At 40.9% G+C, this 16264-nt stretch overlaps 1 protein-coding gene across 1 annotated transcript; it reads right to left on the reverse strand.

Annotated features, from left to right (window-relative positions):
* Positions 1-9783: 9783 nt before the first annotated feature.
* On the reverse strand, positions 9784-16264 carry LOC105028432 (dual specificity protein phosphatase 3). The gene is made up of 3 exons (XM_010901183.3): positions 16115-16264; positions 14214-14446; positions 9784-12565 (listed from the first exon to the last, which is right to left on the reverse strand). The coding sequence occupies exons 1-3, from the start codon at positions 16234-16236 to the stop codon at positions 12369-12371; spliced, it is 552 nt and encodes a 183-aa protein (XP_010899485.2). The 5' UTR covers positions 16237-16264; the 3' UTR covers positions 9784-12368.

The raw sequence follows: 16264 nt of genomic DNA on the forward strand, positions 1-16264 counted from the left end.
CGTGCTGCCTCCTTGGTGGCTTGCTTATAGCTGTCTTGGTGTTCATGTAGTTTTTACGAAGCTCAAATGCCAGATACATTATGAAATGTCTTCTGCTGATTGTCTTGTTGAGATATTGCTTGTACAGCATGTGTGTTGAATGCAGCCATGTCTAAAAGGTTGTAGAAAACCGCAACCGGCCAGCGACAAGTACCTCCTTTTACAGAGTACAGTCTTGCCATCTGGTCGAGGGTATCCACGCCCACCTATTGACAAAAAAAAATAAAGGTTAAGATTATATAGAAAAATATCATCAATAATAATGGAAATAATAAAATAAAAGGATATAATTTAGTGCAAGGTAGATATAGACTAAAGCTATTTGGCAGGCATATCTTTTAGTGATTATAGAGTGTCACTGTCTCTGTTTTTTTCTTGGCTCCACTGCTGCTGGTTACAGTTGGATACACGGTGCTGAGAGGGTTACAGTTGGATACACGGTGCTGAGAGGGTTACAGTTGGATACACAGTGCTGAGATGGTTACAGTTGGATACACAGTGCTGAGATGGTTACAGTTGGATACACAGTGCTGAGATGGTTACAGTTGGATACACGGTGCTGAGATGGTTACAGTTGGATACACGGTGCTGAGATGGTTACAGTTGGATACACGGTGCTGAGATGGTTACAGTTGGATACACGGTGCTGAGATGGTTACAGTTGGATACACAGTGCTGAGATGGTTACAGTTGGATACACGGTGCTGAGATGGTTACAGTTGGATACACAGTGCTGAGATGGTTACAGTTGGATACACGGTGCTGAGAGGGTTACAGTTGGATACATCTGTACACTGTTAGTGTAGCCAGTGGCGTTTTTATATGTAAACAATTTGTGGGGCACAAACCATTTCAAAATATAGGATATATACCAGTAAAGCTACCAAACTCCCTCTTGCTATTGGTGTTTATTTAACACATCAACAAACAGTGTGGCTCCACAAAATACTTAACGACAGCTTCTACCAGGTGTTGTAGCACACATACTGGAAAAAGAGAGAGACCTTCTTGTGTAATTGCTCTCCTTCTCTCTCACACACGTAAAATTACCACTGTCACATTTAAAAACTTAAATTAGTAATGCAACCAAGCTCAGAACCAATGTGCCTATAGGGCCATACGCGAACAGCAATGAGCTCAACACCACTGAAGGCAACAATGAAGTGGAAAGACAACTTTTTAGGGATACAAATCCATTCTATGACAACAACCTTAGTATATAAGCATGAACACACTGACACTTGTCACCATCTATATCAATGAAGCCAGCATAAAATATGACCAATGCACCGACCAGCACCACAAAGGCAGGATGATAAAATATGCTTTCACTCATCAAGGCTGAGGGCTCACTTGAAGAAAAAAGTGGCACGGCGGTTCTTCCTCTGGGCAAACTTTTCGATGACTTTGGGAATGAAGTCATGTAGCTGCTGAATCAGCTGGCTTTCGATGGACAACATGGCCAATGCGTTGAGTCACAGCTGTCCCATAGTATTGCGAGTGAAGGTTCTTACCCTCTTCAAGATGGAAAAGTTCCTCTCTGACTCGGATGTCTTCATAGGTGTTATTATAATAATTTACGGCACAACCACCATTTGTGATTTTGCAGGAGACATCAGTTGTCTAATCTGCCTGTATGGCAACAAATGATGTCTCATCTACTTGGTTGGCAATCTCCTCCCTGTACACTTCATACATACAATCTAACAGTTAATTTATACAGTGCTGGATGTCCCTTTGAAGATGGGCTGAGCGTCATAGTGCCTCTGAAGTCTCGAATCGCCCTCACACATAGTCTCGAAAATGCATCTGAATATTCCAGGATTCAGGGAATTTACAGATTAATCGTGCCCTTGCAGTGCGGTTTCACATTTTCCACACAGTTTAATACGTTATGATCCAACTGAGAACGTACCTGTTTTCCTCCACCTGTTTGTTATGCTGCTCAATGGAGCGCCTATATGCACTGTCAACTTGGGCTGCGACATTCACCCTTCCAATAAGCCCAATTTCACAGCATTTTCCAGATGACTCCCGCTGCTCTCATGTTTTGCAATCCTCTCAGAAAGACTCTCGACCAAGTACCATCTCCACCAAATAGCAGACATGGGAAACAGAAGAGTGCCTTCTTTTGTATGCTAACAGTTAGCCCCTTTTTCTTCAAAAAACATTCCAATGTTAAACCTGCGGTTACTTTTACTAGCAATTTGAGTTATGACAATATCCTGTGGCTGATGGGTACCAAGTTGCTTTAGTTCAAGTTTCTCCTCCAAATTAAGGATTTCAAACCGGTGCTTGAGTATGAAATCCACTTTATTAATTTTCTCAAGTTATCTGGCGTTTGTGAAGCTAACAGGCTAGCTAAGACAATCTACCCTCCCCGCTCTTCTTGCCAACTAATGTTGGCGCCAGACAGACAGACAGCCAATCATGTCTGAAATACGAAATAACGCTGTAGTGGGGCAACCGGCTGACAGCCCCACTTGGCATCAAATTTGTATGATTTACATTAATCACACTAACATTCTGAGCATGCGTATTAATATTTTCTAAGTACAATGTACATTGCATTGAGAGAGAGGGGCTAGCCTCACATTCACGCTTAGCCTATACCCTACAACTGCAAACTCAAATTGGCAGAACGCAGTCTGAAGCAGCAAGGCAGGGACCAATGAACATGAAATAAAATCCTAACATAATTTATAAGCAATTTAGGAAGATGCTATATTCATAGATATTAAATTATAGGAAGTAATCTTCGAGAAATAAAACATAATTTAGTTGCAGTTCTTTCTGTTGACAACAGGTGGGGCTGTGCCCCAACTGCCCCTAATGATCAGTCGCCCCTGTGTATTTGGGATTCAAGAGAGATTCAGGCTCCCTTCCACATTTAGGGACCGTGGTAAAAGAGTAAACCAAGTACTTTTTTCAGCAGCTGATTATAGTGTTATTAATCACTTTCTCATGAACACTAATCAGCATGCTAAATACTGTACCATATGTTATATGTTCAAAAAGCTCAATAAAGATTAAGTAATAATCAATAAAACACATTCACATTTTCAATATATTTTTCTGTAATGGACAAAGAAACGTAGAACAGAATCCATATTATTCTAAAAGTAGCTTGCCTATTTGTTCAACCTTTGATTTGGTAAAAAAATACTATTAAAAATGTATTAATAATAATTTAAACATATTTATATCCTCAATATCGTTTTCAATAATTGTCATAAAAGCTTCAAACCTGATGCATATCATTCTGGAAATAGCTGAACCATTTGTTCAACCTTTGTTTTGGTAAAGAAAATACGTATTCAGTATAGTTGAAGACGACAAATAAAAGTTTAAATCTGTATCGTCAATATATTTTTCGATAATGATCATAAAAACGTCAACCTTGATGCATATTATTCTAAAAATAGTTTTATTTATGTATTAATAATCTATAGCAACATGTTTAATTCTGTATATTTTTATATATATATTTAAGAGACTGTTGCTCCTATATCTTGTTTTCAGATGTATAAGTGAGATGTGGTGACGATGGAGCTCTTTCCAAGCCAGCCCTGCACTGCTTCTGCATACTGGTTCTGTAAAGATTTGTGGTCGTAGAGAAGGGTAATGTGTAAGCTGTCGAGATTAAAATAGAATTGGGAAGACATACCCTTCACTGGTGGTTGGTCCTTCACTGTTCGTCTCAGGGCATTGCGGTCTGCGAGTTGTAGCCAGTAGACTGTGTCGGAGACAGATGCTTGTACACACATTATCAATCGTTCAGTTAAGATCCCCCGGAAATGAACAGATTAACCCAATTGGAGAGCAATTAATAAAAGATCCCTACCCATCAAATTAACTGGAATGTTTGGGCAGTATAGGAATTCTTGCTCAATAGTTTGTCCTGCCATTTTGACATTCAAAGATCTTGTGACTCTGTTTATGGTAGCAGGCACACTGAAGCCTCTTGCTGTTTGTGTCTTGGATGATAAGGGAAATGTTGGTGTTTCCCAACTGACACAGGAAGAAGTGGCTCCTGTGTCTATCAGCAATGTTACTGGCTTTTCATCCATGATCAGCTCTATTTTGGGCTCGTGGTTGGGTTGTTGGGTGGTGACAGAGGCAGGTTGTGCTAAGGGCTTAGTTGAATAAATGTTTTCTGAGGGACCCAAACAATGTCACGTCACATAGGTGAATCATCCCAATGGTCCCATTGCTCTGTCATGAACTGTCCCTGTACTTGAGGTGCCCCTCCCCTTGTGTATTGTTCAACGGCGGTTGGGGGACCCATAGGGCAATGCCTGACCCAATGGCCAGGGTCACCGCACTGGTGGCACGGTCAGGTTGGCCCCGGTGTGGACATCGTGTAGGCTTGTCTTGGTGTAAGACCACTGCCCCTGTTGCTCCAGTTTCCTCTGCCTCTGTACTGGTAATCAGGATACTGTTGATTCTGTGTCCATTGACCTGTAAGAGGCCTGGGATTCTGGAAAACATTTTGTACTGCTGGCTGCTGGTAACTTACCATAGGCTAATAATCAATGCAAGAGTTCATAACCCAATTTCTTATTGCTTCTGGTACACCATCCAGTATTAACTGCCCAAACATTACCACATGTGCGTGTTTATCAGTGCCCAGTCCCTGATTTCCAGGCTTTTCTTTTCCTTGCTATGTAGTCGACCACGGTTTCATCAGGTTTTATAATACAGTTTCGTACCTTTTCCATGCTGTATTTCTGAGGAAAGAGGTCTCTCAGGGTTTTGCGTAGGATGTCTATTTGGTAGCTTGGTTCTCGGTCGTTGGTACGCATGGTCTCCAAATCGCTGTGTGCTTCCACTCTCTCCCAGTCAGCTCTGGCCAGGGGAACAATGTCATCAGAACTCAAAACCATACCATACATTTTCCCATTTCCCTCTGTTATCCATTGTTCGACGTCCTCGTGGACGGAAGGAAGGTCGGAAGCCATGGCTATATCTTTCAGGCCCCATGGTCGATGAACGGCTGTTGGTCTTCCTGTTGGAAAAGATACTAGAAGTGCAAACATTTGTTCATTACCTGATTCTTTGAAATCTCTGAACTCAATATGTTGCGAGGCCAAATTCAACTGGGATTTCGCAGGCCCCCCTGAGCACGCGCCCAGGGTACCCATAACAACTGTCTTGATTGTCAGTGTTTGATTCAGATGTGACTTATTTAAAGTAACCGTGGCCTCCTGATCCTTAAGATCCAGGATGTATTTTTGATATGTAATTCTTCTGATAAATGTCATTACTTTTGATAAACCTCTATATGCATTATTTTAATAAATTAATTGTTTGTTTATTGTCCCTGTAGGGACAAAAGGGAGAAATTGTTAAGGATCAATTTATTATCCTATTCTTATTCTATCCTTAATTCTGCAAATTAACTGTAATAAATGGACTGTTTTAGACTAGGCCAGAAATTGCTTTAGACTTTTCATGGTTGCCACATATAGAAGAAGACCTAGGTCAGCATGCCCTGTTCTTTGAAGTGATTAGGGCCACATCCAAGGGGCTAGGCCTCAACCCTATCTTATCAACGACCCTGTTCAGTTGGCGCCAATATATTCTTCCTTTTGTGTAGGACACTAGGGGTAGCTCAGATCAAGAGGTCTGGTTACTATAACAAAGAACTATGGTTGCTATGGCAGTATAGGGTTCAATCAATCAATCAATAAAATGTATTTATAAAGCGCTTTTTACAACAACAGTTGTCACAAAGTGCTTTTACAGAGACACCCAGCCTTGAACCCCAAGGATAGGGTTCTATCTTGTTTTCCTATTAGTATGACGACTTGTTTTGTATGTATCTTATAGCATTAGAGATAATATTCTGCCATCTGACAAGGGGGAGTATAAAGAGCTAGAAGACATAATATGTAATCAGAACGATTGTTAGAACACTACTCTGTTGGTCTCTGTACTCATACTCTGTTTTGTGAAAGCGATTATTCCCGTGGATCCACATATATATGTTTTTACTTGTATAAATCGCGAACATTTTCCACAGTATCATACTATTTTCATGAAAAAAGTTATGAAACCGTTACTGAGAGAGATGTTTGGAAGTTTTCTTCTTATTCAACTTATTGTTAGAGTCTGTCCACTTTTGATCCATGAACAAAATAATAAAACCATAAGTCAGGGGTGAACCTTTTTGTGTGGGCCCTATCAGTTACAGTCATAACGTCTTATCTATTGTCCATTGTTCAGCGCTGAGTTTCTCAGTCCCCCCTTCACTCATGTAAAAAAATAATCATTACATGTTCATAAAACTGGCAAATTAAAACCAACATGACATAATAATGAAAAACATAATTCATTCTCCCAATAATCCCTTTGAACAATCAGACAGACCCCTCTTGTCCATATCATGAGTCATGCATTAACATTATACAAATGATTCAACACATCCTGATTGTGACACAACACTCAACTCCAATGAATGTACTAGTGACAGTTTATACCTTTAATTAAAAGGGATAATGGAACTATTAGACATGTCAGAGTGGGTGTCAAAATTATGATTATAAAGCAACTTTACAGTTGCAACACAAAAAAAAGTATCAATGGCCAATGTTGGGATAGTGATAACATGGAGTCCTCTACCGGCCTTGACAAAATACCAGTCAACTTAGGAAAACTGTTGATAGTTAGGAATGAAGCTTGCTTCCAATCAGACATCCTGTTTTCCATTTCTTCCGTCTTCAGTATGAGTTCTAATAACAGTTATTGCAGTTCTTTGGTATGGACCTGACAAAATATCACATCTTAAAATTTTTTGGTGAGGGTGTGTATCTGAATAGTGAAAGGTTTCCTCTTTTACACTGTAGATTGACTTTGTTGTCTGTTTCCAGTCGGTGGTGAGATTTGTCAACAGAAAAGGGTTTGTGATATCCCATTCCTGTGAATGTATAATATAACATAATCAGGTAACGCCCTACAACAGTCCATAAGACTTTCACACACTGGGTATAGTTCCATCCAGAACTTGCTCAGTTGTCGTTTGATTGCATATGCTATTTTTATGTCCGATTGCACCTGGCAGCAGAATTAGATTAAGTTGTCTAATCAGACTTGACTTTGCTGAGCCAAATCATAGTGGTGAGATAAATTCTACTCCAATATTTAAAAATGTTAGATATAACAAACAATAAAAAAATAATAATAATTAAAAACAAATCTTGTTAATGGGAGATGTAAAACATAACAGATGCCAATGCTCTTTTATAACTATGCCACAGGGAAAACCCAATTTTTTATGTAACTTTTTTGATTCACTTGAGGCCTTTTCGCACTTGTATTCCTAAGCCTTGGTCAAACGGACAAATATATGACACAATACATTTTACATTCTATGATAAGCTGTTACTTTCTCTCTGGCATGCGAATAATGTTACAGTAGCCTAAATCTCTGACATGCGGTCAATGTTACGCTACCATGATTCAAATAATGACTTCATGACATCAGTTGATCAAGATGCCCAACCCTGTCAGTATTTGCTTTGACAACTTTGCTAAAACTACGCAAAGAAAGGGAAAAAAGTTAGTCAACCTTCATTCTTTCAACATATTTGCTAGATTTATGTGCAAAGCAAGCTGCAATAACAAATTTGCTAAGATTTAGCAAGTATTAATGAAACAACAAAAGTTTACAGAGTGAAAGGACTGAAAAAGAAATACGAAGTTGTTGGTAACCACACATGTATATAGCGTATGTAAATTAAGTGAAAGGGCAGGTTTTGTGATTGGACAAATGTTCTATGGGTTTGTTCTTGACCCCGTTTCACACTGGTTATTTTGTCACATGTTTCTGGGGCTAGCCCTGAAAAGTCGGTGCTAACCCTGCTCCAGAGTAGGGCCAGCTATCCCTAGGCCAGGGGTCGGCAACCCAAAATGTTGAAAGAGCCATATTGGACCAAAAAAATATATATAAATCTGTCTGGAGCCGCAAAAGATTAAACGCCTTATATAAGCCTTATAATGAAGGTAATGTAAGTGTCTATATTACCCCTTAGTATCAAAATGATAAGTAGGCTACAAATACATAGTGAGCATTCATGATTAAATGTTTATTTTCCCTGCAGGGCATCCTGGAGAGAATGAGGCACCACGTGACTACTCTGCTGTACCATGGAGCTTTAAGTTTAACTTCCATTATAAGTTTAATGTATTATATTTCGTTGCATTGATGAAATGAAAGAAATACAATAAAGAAATCAGATTTTTGATGTCATTTTTACTTTAGGATTCGAAAATACAACAAAATGTGCAACGTGCATAGGCCTCCTGTAATTTCAGACCTCCCCATGGAAATAAAATGCAGTCCTCTTCAATCCTCAATAATACGCTTTATTATCTCCCGGGTTGCAACAAAACTAGCAGCAGTAGTGGAGTTTGGAGATGCAATCCACTTCTTAAATTTATCTTTGCGCTCCTCTAATTTTTCCAGAAGTAATGCAATCGCACTTCTTCTCTCACTTCCAACTGGGTACTTGGCTGCAAATGTAGCATGCTTTCCCTGGAAATGTCTTTCCACATTATTCTTTTTGTTATTTGACAACATCTCATTAGAAAGCAAACATGCAGGCAATCCTTCCGCACTGGCAATGAAAGCAAACGATTCGGTCCAAGAACTGTTGAATCCTCTGTTCTCCTCAGCGATCTTTCTCTTTTTCCCCTTGGGATCCATGGCCCATGACACACCCCCCGGTTTGTTTGTTTGTTTTTCAGCATTACGCCGATCTGACAGAAACGCGTGTCGCAGTCTATGACGTAAATCTTTGTTGACAGAAATGTTGAAATTAAATATTTATTATACACATTTTTACAACGTTGAAAAACTTTAAGAATGTTTATTAATTTATATCATACAGAAATAATATTATAAATTATTATTATTTTTTTATATTTTTGAAAAAGCTCCAGGGAGCCACTAGGGTGGCGCTTAAGAGCCGCATGCGGGTTGCCGACCCCCTCCCTAGGCCAAGGTTGGTGCTATACCACTTCAAAATATGCAAGTGTGAACACTTGCTTAGCCCTGGGCTTAGGAGGCGAATATGGCCACAGGAGACGCCAGGTAACAAGGATGAATCTAATATCCATTCAATAATGTGTACATAACATATTCAACAAAATAAAAGTTTAAATAATAAAAACTAAGTCTACAAACATTCAAAGACACAAAGTTTGTTATTATGTGTTCAACAATTCTTTCCTTGGGGTCCTCCTGGTGCAGGACAATGCCTGGACAGAGTGTGCAGGCAGTTCCTGGTTAATTCCCCAAACCTGAATCCAACTGAGAACCTCTGGGACGTTATGTATCGGTGCATCCAACGCCACCAAGTAGCACCACAGACTGTCCAGGAGCTCACTGATGCCCTGATCCAGGTCTGGGAGGAGATCCCCCAGAACACCATCCACCGTCTCATCAGGAGCATGCCCAGACGTTGTTGGGAGTGCCCACAGGCACGTGGGGCCATACACACAACTCAGTCACATTATGAGTTGACGTCATGACATTCACACAAGTTTGACCAGCCTGTGATTTCAATTGTTTACCTTGATTTTGATTTGAATCAAGCCCTCAAACAGTTAATAGTTTAGGTTTCCATTGACCGTTTTTACATCCATTTCTTTCCCAACAAATTACACAAAGTTCAGTAAAGATATTGATCTTTATTTCATTTGAGACCCGATGTGTGATTTAAGGGTTCCCTTAATTTTTTTAAGCAGTGTATGTTAGCACAACTGAAAACGGGAAGCAATAAAACTGGACTTTACACTAGTTCAGTTTCTTCAGCAGCAGTTTGGGTTTCATTACAGGCTCAAAATGACCAGAAACAAATATTTCTTTCTTCTGAATCTGAAGACCTCATACAATGTTGTGTCCTACTCCACAGAATAGCACTAACTGGCTCTAAACAGAACAGAAAGAGTGGAATTTTCCAGTGCACAACTGAGCAAGAGCTCAATTACTAATTGTCCTCTTGACAATAATTAATTAGTGTCTAGTCTGGGAAACAGACACCACACAGGTCCTCAACTGGTAACCTGAATAAATAGTACCCACAAAACACCAGTGTCAATGACAAAAGTGAAGAAGCAACTCTGGGATGCTGGCATTCCAGGCAGACTGGCCAATAAAAGGAACATTTTAAGATGGGCAAAAGAACACAGACATTGGACAGAGGAAGAACTCTGCCTCAGCAATTGATACATACTTTGTATAATGACTCAGAAATAGAGGAAAGACAATTTATGTTTTTTTTTTATCATGTTTTATGCACAAATTAAAACAGCAAGAAAGCAGGCTAACCATACATCTTATACAACAAAGGGTTAATTGAATAAAAGATCATATTCTGTCAGTGTCATCATAATGAAGTCTTAAGGCTGCAGTCATGCCCCAGTTCTCATCGATGGTAGAGGTGGAGCATGTGACAAGCTTAAAATTCCTGTCCACATCTCCGAGGAACTCTCCTGGTCCCTCAACATCTCAGCCCAGGTCAAAAAGGCGCAGCAGCGCCTTTTGAGATTGCTAAAGAAAGCCCACCTGTCCCCCAAGATCCTTGTGAACTTTTACCGCTGCACAATCGAGAGTATTATGACAAACTCCAACATAGTGTGGTTTAGCAGCTGCTCCATAGCCCATAGGCCCTGCAACAGGTAATGAAAACCACCCAGCACATCACTAGTGCCCAGCTTCATGCCACCGCAGACCTCCAGTGCAAGCAGTATCTGCACAGGGCACGTGGGATCATCAGGGACCCTTCACATCCATGACACCAACTGTTGCCCTCCTACTATCAGGCAGGTCTCTCCGATCCCGCACCAACAGGCTCAGGAACAGTTTCTTCCCTTCTACTAAGTAACCCTGCTCTACTCTGTAACCCAGAGAACACTGTGACCCATCACTTACCATACCACCCCCCCCCTGCCTTTCAGAGACTTTGTTGCACAACTCCCTTGTACTACTCCGACACTGTCTTGCAAAGCCTGATAACAGACATTTTCAGTTGTTACAGGTACATGTGTCCCTCAGGAACCTCACCGCTGCTATTCCTGCATTTCAGTTGCACATGCAGAATTGCCATCGTGCTTGCATTTTTACAGTTGTTACATACGCATGTCTACCTCATGGATCTCATTGCTAACCTCTCTGCATTCCGGTTGCACATACTACTTTACTCCTTCAATTTGCCTCATCTGCATATCTAGAATGCCATTTAGAATTTGCAGTTTGTACCCGAACAACTATTACCACACTTGTAACATAGTCTATATTTAATACTTGTACATCTATTGCCCTCTATTTGCCTTAACTGCATATTTAGTATTGCCATTTGTACTGCATTTGCCTTCATTGCACATCTATACATTCCACTGGTAATATACACATGCGTAATACTTGTAAGTACTTATTTTCTGCCCTCCTCTATTTGCACTTCTGGTTAAAAGCTAATTGCATTTCATCGCACTGTACTTGTACTGTTCAATGACAATAAAGTTGAATCTAATCTCAGTACAGTGATTTGGATGCATATTAATATGGTAACTCGCAACCTGTGATCTCAAACACTGAATTAAGAAACAAATGACAGGTCAGGGGTCTTAGTTCAGTCGTCATGTGCTCTGTGTATGCATTTGTGCGAGTGTAAGAACATAGCACAATTATCGTAAAATATTTGGCCGCATGTAAACAGTAACAACATTTCCATGAAGTGTGTAACATTGTGCATCTGAATGTAAACTATTTATAAATGTACCCCTAAACACCAAGACAAAAAAGGAATTGTAGGAAACACAGAGGCAGAGCAGCACCTCCAGCCCCACCACCTCCCGTGGCTATGGAGGGATGTTAACAGCCTTATTCCTCACTGGGAGGATTCAACAGTGCGTTTCTGGATGGTGATCACAAGACAGGCCATAATTAAAGAAACAGTCTAGCCCACAAGACACAGTTATCAGTAAGAGGTTGCGTGTCTCTATGTGTGTGTCTGTGTACATGTACAGTAAATTAACTGGAAGATACTTTCCAGGTGTTCTGAATACCTGGGAACTTTTTCCCAGCCACTGTGCATTCATTTCTTGTTGTTGTTAGCTCTTTGGGGTTTTATGCTGGACATCTGTATAAGAACTTTAACTGCAGCAAAAAAAAATACTTTATACAATAAAATGGAACACTTAATTGACAGGACTTTTAGGTTTGTGGCTTTGAAAAGTACTAGAAGGTAAAGTACTAGAAGGTTCAAAGAACATTGTTTGTAATGCATTATGCTTCACAGGAGAAAAAGAAAAAGCTGCGGAAAGCATCACTTTCCTTTGGCAGCCAGCGTCTCGTTGAGGTGACACAGCTGGCGTAGAAAGCCATCGTTAGGACCGATCTCTCTCTTCTGTCGCACTGTGGCCAAGGCGGTGCGAACATCCATCCCACAGCTCAGCATCAGGTAGGCAATGACCAGCGTCGGGGAGCGGCTGTAACCCTCTCTGCAGTGGACGTACACTTTCCCTGAGATACGAAGATATAATGATCAAAGAGAATGGGCACAATATACCATTAATAGTTCAGCACGCCATTAAGTTACTCCCTGTGTTGCATATTTACAATGGGGAGAAATTGTAAGGCCTCCTTTCGGAGCCAAATCTAATCTTCTGTTGTTCAGTTCCACCCCCTCTAGAGGCCTGGAGGAGAATGTGCCAGGGGAAGGATACATTACCTGGCCAGGGGAAGGATACATTACCTGGCCAGGGGAAGGATACATTACCTGGCCAGGGGAAAGCCAAGTGTTGTGGATTGGAGGCTACAGCTTCTTACATCTGTTTTCATTTTGTTTGTTGTGTCATCATTTTGCTTTCACTTTTGTTTATTTTTGTATCATTATATAATAAACTGGAAACAACTTGAGATCACTAATTCCACCTCTGGACATTCCCTTTTGTTTTGTCAAACAGAGGCAGTAAAGAAGGTTACTCCCAGTCAAGCACCAGAGAGGCAAAAGGTCTCTACACCTCAGGATTGTATGAAAAAGATGTAACATGAAGAAGGCCTAAATTGCTTTGCAATTCTGCAGAGGACTCACCGTTCCTACAAGTTTGTATTTATGCTGAAACAGATTCAGACCCATTAGACCACGTGAACACGTTTGCCATCTTAAAGCGGTGAAGTAATGTACAGTTAGGCACTGTTATACACTGATGAGCGAAAACATTATGACCACTCACAGTTGAGGCCAGAAACGCTGATCATCTAACAATAGGACATCTCATGGTCTAGGTAGATCTACTGTGGCAAATATTTAATGATGGTTCAAGGAGGAATGTGTCACAACATACAGTGCATCACCCCCTGCTGTGTATGGGACGGCATAGCCTCAGACCGGTCAGAGTGCCCATGATGACCCCTGTCCACCGTCAAAAGTGCCTACAATGGGCATGCGAGTGTAGGAGTAGCAGAAGGTGGCCTGGTCCGATGAATCAGGTTTGCTGTTACATCACATGAATGGCTGTGTACGTGTGCACTATTTACCTGGCGAAATGATGGCACCAGGACGCACTGTGGAAAGACAAGCGAGGTTGTGTGATGCTTTGGCCAATGTTCTGCTGGGAAACCCTGTTTCTGGGCATTCATGTGGATGTTACTTTGACACATGCCACCTACCAGGTAGACCCCTTCATGGCAATGGTATTCCGTAATGGCAGTGGCCTCATTCAGCAGGATAATGCGCCCTGCCACAGCACACATTATTCGGGAATGCTTTGAGGAACATGATGAAGAGTTCAAGGTGTTGCCCTGGTTTTCAAAATTCCCCAGATCTCAATCCGATTAAGCATCTGTGGGATGTGCTGGACCAACTAGTCCGATCCACAGCGGCTCCACCTCCCAACTTACAGGACTTGAAGGATCTTCTGCTAATGTCGTGGTGCCAGATATCAAAGGACACCATCAGGGGTCTTGTAGAGTCCATGCCATGGTGGGTCGGCATTGTTTTGGTGGCACGCGGAGGACCAACAGCATTTTAGGCAGGTGGTCATAATGATTTGGCTCATCAGTGTACCTTGTTACCTTGAAAGAAAAAAAGGTGTCAAAACAGCATATTGCCACGTTTCCGTCCACCATCCTCACTAATTCAGGCATACATTTTCCCTTTTTGTCATACCTTTCCCATCGTTGTGTGCCAGGGCCTTCTCAATAAAATCAGACCCCTCCTCAAAGTAGATGCTGAGATTGAAGTGGTCCGTGTCGCTGGCGGGCATGCCGTGATATGTGATGCCCGTGCCGGCATAGAACTCGGCGTTGGTGTCGACATGCATTAAGGATTTCCCCTCTGCTGCGTTCAGGACATGGGTGATACCTAGTTTCTTTAAACGCATCTTGTTCATGGCAACAGACCTAAAGGATAAAGTAGAAGTCATAACTGGGACAAATCTGCAATTGTACTGTATAGCTGGGATGAATTAAAGTATCCCTTATACACAAACAGTGGGGGGGGGGGGGATATAATGTGGTTGGAATAACAATCCCTCACCAAAGCTAATGGGGACAAGCAAATTAACAACTATAATGACATAGAAATCATTATTTTTACAACACTTTTTCCTAAACAGTTGGGACGCTGTGTAAAATGTAAAGAAAAACAGAGTGCAGTGATGTGCAAATCATTTAAACCCTATATTCAAACTGAAAATAGTAAAAAGACAACATGCCAAATGTCAAAACTTAGAAATTCTATTGTTTCTTGGAAAACACATGCTCACTTTGACGCCAGCAGAAAAGTTGGGACAGGGGCATGTTTACCACAGTGTTGCATCACCTCTTCTTTCAACAACACTAAGTGTTTGAGAACTGAGGAGACCAATTGCTGTAGTTTTGAAACTGACATATTTACCCAGTCTTGCTTGATATAGGATTTCAGCTGCTCAACAGTTCGGGGTCTACATTGTCATGTTTTTCATTTCATAATATGCCAAATGTTATCAACGGGTGACAGGTCTGGACTGCAGGCAGGCCAATCTAGCACCCAGACTTTTTTACTACAGAGATGTTGTAATGTGTGCAGAATGTGGTTTGGCATTGTCTTGCTGAAATATGCAAAGCCTGGATGATGCGTTGTCCATGACTCCCAAAAACTATTTCACATTTTGATTCATCAGACCACATGACAGTTTTCCACTGCGCCTCAGTCCATCTTGAATGAGCTTGGGCCCAGAGAAGGCAGCAGCATTTCTGGATCTTGTTAATATATGGTTCCTTCTTTGCATGGTAGCGTTTAACTTGCATTTGTGGATGCAGTGACATACTGTGTTCACAGACAACGGTTTTTGGAAGTGTTTCTGAGGCCAAGGAGGGATTTTCACTACAGAATCATGTCTGTTTTAAATGCAGTGCCGCCTGAGGGCCCGAAGATCACAGCCATCCAATACTGTTTTTCAGCCTTGTCCCAGGCATAGAGATTCCTTAGGACTCCCTGAATCTTTTAATGATATCATGTACCCTTGATGATGACGACATCCCAAAATGTGCAATTTTACATTATCCTTACTTTGTGGCACTATAATTTCTCAATTCAAAAAGATGTAATTAAAACAATTCTCTAGTTTTAGTGTGTAAGACAAATTACCTAATCTCCAGATCATGGAAGGGATATTTTTCTCTGTTGACATGTAGAATACGTATATAAAATATATTTAATCTAATAGAGATAATGTTGAATACACATACCAAATTGGTAATCGTATGTAGAAGTAATGCAGTGAGCTTGGTCAGAGGTAATGTGGTTACATAGTGTGGTGCTGTATTTTCACAATTTCGCTGACTTTCGGTCAAGAAACATGCGTTGTGCGTTACTGAGATATCTGTTTAACCCAGCCACTACAGCACACTTACAATTGCCTGCCACCCGGTCTATATGTCACCTCGCTAGTTGTCTAAGTGAAAAATTGTGTTATGGTGATAAGATTCTGGCTTTTCTTTCTGACCTGGTGTTTCTGCCTACAAGAATCGCGCGGTGTCCTATTGAAACAATGTTTCTAAACACAGAAAATGGTCTCTTAAACTTACGCGTTTCCAACATATATTCGAGGGAACACCTCGTCGACATCGTGTGTTGGCATTTGGTAGCAACCTTCACTGTTCGCACACAAATCATTGAGCTGCTGTACCGACACTTCGTAACCAGACATGTTTGTTAAATCATAAATAAGCCCCTCC

Source organism: Esox lucius, chromosome 11, assembly GCF_011004845.1.
Source record: "Esox lucius isolate fEsoLuc1 chromosome 11, fEsoLuc1.pri, whole genome shotgun sequence".
NCBI lineage: Eukaryota > Metazoa > Chordata > Actinopteri > Esociformes > Esocidae > Esox > Esox lucius.